The following is a 6,236-nucleotide window of genomic DNA, read 5'->3' as shown; positions in this document are numbered from 1 at the left end:
AGTAACAAACAACACGATTGATAAAAATATTTTCACCAGGGTAGCATATATAAATTTACAATATTAATGGTTTATAATTTATTTTTCTACTGGTAAATACTGGTCTAAATTTATATGCAAAAATCTTGACAAAATAATATGCTGCAAAACGAAGTTTGGAAACACACGACAGCATGATTAGATCACCTTTGTGAACATCAGGTAGGCATTGATGATTTACTAAAATGGCAAGAATCGAATGCCGTTTCATGGTCTTTGGATTTTGTCCCCCTTTTTCTTAAGGAATAATTAAACCTCAAACTGTGAAAAGGTATGTAAAGGGGTATAACAATGGAACAGCAATCTGCTCTCAGCGTACCTCATATTCCAAAGCTGCAATGCAGTGAGATTTCCGGGTCACTGTTATACCCAGAGGTATAATATAACCCTCTGCCCACAAGACTGGCTGTGGGCCAGGGAGCTGTCTCTACATCCTCCAGGCTGTTTTCACTAGACTATAAGCTCCAGGCAGGGAGGAACCCTCACAGTACCCGGTATGGTGCCTGGCAATTGTAGGTTTTCCATAAATGTGTTTATTCAATGAATAAATAGCACGATGGTAGCCTGATAAAATTTAATCATTTTAAAGGGTCATGAAGAAAGTTAAAAAGAAAGCACCAAAGTTCAAACTCATTATTCTGCTCAAACCTATTTTCAATCCTTAAAATTTAGGCTAAAAAGTTGGAAGTGGTAATGGAGAAAAAGGGAGTCACAGTAAGTTTTTCAGTTTAAAATTGAAAACTGGTAGCATGTATAAAAAAATGAATACACACAAAAAATCATTTCCTGCTCAAAGAAACCAAAATACTAAGTAACCAAAACAGCCTTGGATGTGCACAATTCATAAGAACATATCAAACAAATTTTCTCCCAGATCTGAGCTTTATCCAGACCATTCCTTGTCCAGACACCCCATTCTTCTCTCCATATATTCAGTACAGCAAGGGTGGAGGTCCTCTAAGTCCTCACATCAGGAGCTGTTTGTGAATGAGTGTCGAGACAGAGACCTGACATATGCACATTTCTGTACATTTTGCTCAGCCCTGATCCAAATAAGAAGGATACAGTGGAAACTACAGAACAACAGGAAAATAAAAGTATGTTCTTCAAAAGTTTTCCACAATTCCTTACGTTTGGGGGGGGGGGGGGGGGTAACAATCCAAAATATGGTATATAATAGCTCTCTTCTAAAACGGTTTCAAATTAAGCTTCCCCAAATAAATGGTGGCACAAATATCAATTTTGGAATGCTCCCATTTTGTGTGTAATAAAGGTATCTAAGTATTTTTAAATGGTATAGATATAGGACACTAGATCTGACCACTATTTGGTCTCCATTAATATATTTTGTGTCTTAGAAGAAAAATATATTGTAGTTTTTATATCACATAAGAAGCTATAAAAATTTAGTGACTTTGGCTACTCTAAGTAGTCTTTAAGAGTATCAATAGTATGTCTGGAAGCAAATGGGAAAAGAATTCAGATTTGATTGCACTTACCCTGTGATTTCCTTTACTTTGATTAAGTTACTATTGGTAAAATGAACAGGACACATTATGATAGGACATACTTTGTACAGCTATTTTAAAAATAGAACATATTAAAACATTTATTTCCATTTTGAAGTAAAAAGATTTTGGTTTTGGATGACAATATATAACTTAATATATAGAAAAAATAATACAATGACCCATCTAATCCTTAATTATCTTTTTCAACAATGATGATAAAAAAATGTTGAAACACATTTACAAGTATTGCCACCACAAACCCAATTTGACAGCCATACATTCTTTAAAGGCTTTTAGTCCATCACCCCAAAGGCTACTCAGGGGGAGAAAAAAAGAATGCAAAAATGCAAAACAAAAATGAGGCTTGCTGCAAGACAAAAACACAATGAAATGTGAAAAACCACAAACACAAATGAAGTGAGAAGTGAAAAGAAGTGAGAAAAAAATTCAATGACAGAAATACTGATACTATAACGGGCAGCATTTCAGTTGCCACATCTTAAATAAATATTGTAAAAATCCAATAGGATACATAAATTTGGCTCTAAAATTCCTTTGGTTCTGGAGATGTGATTATTCTTTGTTTTAAATAAATATACTGAAACACATCATATTTGGGGACCGTACGATCACGATAATATGTAAGTATATCAATAGTAAAGAACAGGTGCATTCTCTGGGGAGCAGGTTCTTTATAAATATTTTAAACATTCATCTTTACATTTGATATTAGCAAAACTAAAGTATTTTAGTTTCAAAAATTTATCATTCTTCTCTCTGTTTTAATGACTAATCCACTTCACATTTTAAAATATAACTGAAGTCCACAGGATTTTTCTAAAATGATGTTATTCAAAATCATATTTTATATACGTAACTGAAGGTTTAAACAACTCAACCATTAACTCAAACAATTTGAATCTTAAGAAAATGAACTTAGCCCAGATAAGGTACATGCAATGCCTGATCATTGCTAGTTACCACAAGCTATGTTTCCTATTAGTTTCCATTCAAATGAAAAGATTTAAGGGTCACTGAAACCTTTCTCCCCAAAAGAACTAAATGTTATATTGGAATGTCAAAACAAAAATTTTTATTTTTTAGTTTTCTTTAAGTTGGAGAAATAGCATAATACTGGAAGATTATGTAATACCTGGTCCTTTCATGAATAATTGTAAAAACCTGAAGCATTTCTGACACTGTGTTTTACAGGGAAGAAATACGGAGAATGGGTTTTCCAAAGCCTGTGCAATGCTGGGCACTTTGTATGACTATTAGCAAATTAAATTGGGTTGTTTGGTTCAATGACGGGCTGTCACCACACAAGAACAAAGTTCATCAAGTCTACCCTCTTACGGTATACACTGCAGTACATTCCTGCTGTAAAAGGATACTTTTCCATACAAATAAAACAACTTTTTTACTGGCTGATACGCGCAGCAGGGGAAAGTTTCCAACAATCCTGGGCCGAGACACCTGCTCCTTGGGTGGTTTTCGTCTCCTTACTGAGCAAGTTTTTATGTTAGGTTTTCTTCATCCTCTGTTCTAGCTCATGCTGGTGTTTAATAAGACGTTCTATTTCTGTTCCAAGTGTTTGCAGATTTTCCTTTAACCATTTGAAAAAAAAGCAAAGAGAGAACAGAACTGCTAAGTATAATCAGTAAAAAAGGTTCCACTTGGACTACTTTTGCCTACATTTTGAAGCTGAAAGAGCAACGATTAGTCTGAAATACTATGTGAAATAAACTAGGCATACAGCTCTTTTCAGTAAAATAGTCATATATATCTTTTTACTGAAGCTACAGCAAATTTTATTGCATAATTTATTACTAAAATTAAAAAATTATTTTTAAAATCCATTACTAATTATCAAGGCCCAGACATAGCACAAATAGAGCAGTTCGGTCAGATACGAAGCTGCAAAAAGTCAAATGAAGCTAGAAAATACATTAAATAGAAAGTAAATGACTCAATCTTAAAAAATATCTCAGTAATCAATTTTAACCAATTATAGTACATGTCAAAGGCCACCCACTGCAAGGTAAATAACTCACATTCGTGTCTACAGCTATGCCGGCCCATCAGCAGTAGCTGAGTGGATAAAAAAGCTGTGGTATAATACAACGGGATATTACTCAGCCATAAAAAAGGATGGAATCTTACTACCTGCAACAGCATGGATGGACCTAGAGGGCACTGTGTGGAATGAAGTCAGTCAGTCAGAGAAAGACACATACCATTTGCTTCTCCTTATGCAGAAACTCAAGGACAAAATAAACAGAATGGAAACAGACTCACAGACACAGAGGACAGACTGGCGGCTGCCAGAGGGGCGGGCGAGTGGAGGACCGGTTAAGAGAGGGGAAGGGACTGAGAAGCACAGAGTGGTGGTTACAGAGGGGAGGAGGGCTGAGAGAGGGGAAGGGACTGAGAAGCACAGAGTGGTGGTTACAGAGGGGAGGGCGAGTGGAGGAGGGCTGAGAGAGGTGGAGGGACTGAGAAGCACAGAGTGGTGGGAGGGCGAGTGGAGGAGGGCTGAGAGAGGGGAAGGGACTGAGAAGCACAGAGTGGTGGTTACAGAGGGGAGGGCGAGTGGAGGACCGGTTGAGAGAGGGGAAGGGACTGAGAAGCACAGAGTGGTGGTTACAGAGGGGAGGGCGAGTGGAGGACCGGTTGAGAGAGGGGAAGGGACTGAGAAGCACAGAGTGGTGGTTACAGAGGGGAGGGCGAGTGGAGGAGGGCTGAGAGAGGGGAAGGGACTGAGAAGCACAGAGTGGTGGTTACAGAGGGGCGGGCGAGTGGAGGACCGGCTGAGAGAGGTGGAGGGACTGAGAAGTACAGAGTGGTGGTTACAGAGGGGAGGGCGAGTGGAGGAGGGCTGAGAGAGGGGAAGGGACTGAGAAGTACAGAGTGGTGGTTACAGAGGGGAGGGCGAGGGGAGGAGGGCTGAGAGAGGGGAAGGGACTGAGAAGTACAGAGTGGTGGTTACAGAGGGGAGGGCGAGTGGAGGGCCGGCTGAGAGAGGTGGAGGGACTGAGAAGTACAGAGTGGTGGTTACAGAGGGGAGGGCGAGTGGAGGACCGGCTGAGAGAGGGGAAGGGACTGAGAAGTACAGAGTGGTGGTTACAGAGGGGAGGGCGAGTGGAGGGCCGGCTGAGAGAGGTGGAGGGACTGAGAAGTACAGAGTGGTGGTTACAGAGGGGAGGGCGAGTGGAGGACCGGCTGAGAGAGGGGAAGGGACTGAGAAGTAGAGTGGTGGGAGGGCGAGTGGAGGAGGGCTGAGAGAGGGGAAGGGACTGAGAAGCACAGAGTGGTGGTTACAGAGGGGAGGGCGAGTGGAGGACCGGCTGAGAGAGGGGAAGGGACTGAGAAGTAGAGTGGTGGGAGGGCGAGTGGAGGAGGGCTGAGAGAGGTGGAGGGACTGAGAAGCACAGAGTGGTGGTTACAGAGGGGAGGGCGAGTGGAGGAGGGCTGAGAGAGGTGGAGGGACTGAGAAGTACAGAGTGGTGGTTACAGAGGGGAGGGCGAGTGGAGGAGGGCTGAGAGAGGTGGAGGGACTGAGAAGTAGAGTGGTGGTTACAGAGGGGAGGGCGAGTGGAGGAGGGCTGAGAGAGGGGAAGGGACTGAGAAGCACAGAGTGGTGGGAGGGCGAGTGGAGGGCCGGCTGAGAGAGGGGAAGGGACTGAGAAGCACAGAGTGGTGGGAGCGCGAGTGGAGGAGGGCTGAGAGAGGTGGAGGGACTGAGAAGCACAGAGTGGTGGTTACAGAGGGGAGCGCGAGTGGAGGAGGGCTGAGAGAGGGGAAGGGACTGAGAAGCACAGAGTGGTGATTACAGAGAGCCAGGAGGACGTCAAGTACAGCACAGGAATAGAGTCAATAACACTGGAACAACCTCTGTGTGGTGCCCGTGGTACTGGAAGTATCAGGGGGAACACGTTTTAAAGTATATGGCTGTCTAACCGCTGTGCTGTACACCTGACACTAACAGAAAATAATATGAATGTAAACTGTAGTTGAAAAATTTTTTAAATTAGCTAAACCATTCTTTTATTATTTCTTTCATTGCTACTTTAAAAACTGCACTTTTCAGAAAGAGAAAAACACACAGACTTTATGACTATCTCACATTACAGAAATAGTCCACCTATGTGCTGGATCAAACTGTGAGAGAGGCACCGTTTGGCCATGTTTACTGATGGGTAAGTGAACGAGAACTACAAATACCTTCAAAGTAATATTTTTTAGTAATGTATCCTCCAAAACAGCCTGTAACTTTCGGTTGATCTCCAAAGAGAGTTCTAACGTTAACCCACTGTCAGCGGGATGGGACGTGTACAGGGAGGCCATGATGCCACCCCGTCTACTTAGATGGACTTTGTTGAAATCAGAGGCTTCTGAAGAAAGGGTGCCTGATTCTTCCCGTAAAATGTAACTCTGAATTATTCTGCAAAATAAAACAACACTATCAGTTATGTACCAGTAGAATTAAAAATGCTGGAATTTGCTAGTCAATCATAAGCATAAAGATGATTAGCATAAATACATATTAGGGTAATAACAGAACTATATTAGGAAATAAAGAAATTTTCCTTATTCAGATAGTTTCCTAAAGATATGCTAACATTACTTTTCTGTATCTTTCCTCATTACTTTAATAAAAATACATGAGCAGTTTTTTGCTCCCGT

General features: G+C 41.4%; 1 protein-coding gene across 1 annotated transcript in view; it reads right to left on the bottom strand.

Annotated features, from left to right (window-relative positions):
* Window positions 1-271: 271 nt before the first annotated feature.
* Window positions 272-6,236, bottom strand: part of CCDC186 (coiled-coil domain containing 186) — a 45,289-nt gene continuing 39,324 nt past the window's right edge. The window contains exons 15-16 of the mRNA XM_066354566.1: window positions 5,775-5,994; window positions 272-3,156 (exon numbers count right to left, since the gene is read on the bottom strand). Coding sequence (XP_066210663.1) covers window positions 3,073-3,156; window positions 5,775-5,994 — 304 coding nt within the window. The 3' untranslated portion in view covers window positions 272-3,072. The remainder of the gene's footprint in view (window positions 3,157-5,774; window positions 5,995-6,236) is intronic.

Source organism: Saccopteryx leptura, chromosome 13 (assembly GCF_036850995.1).
Source record: "Saccopteryx leptura isolate mSacLep1 chromosome 13, mSacLep1_pri_phased_curated, whole genome shotgun sequence".
NCBI lineage: Eukaryota > Metazoa > Chordata > Mammalia > Chiroptera > Emballonuridae > Saccopteryx > Saccopteryx leptura.
Note: the sequence above shows the minus strand (reverse complement) of the source record. Positions and strands in the feature narration are given on the sequence as shown.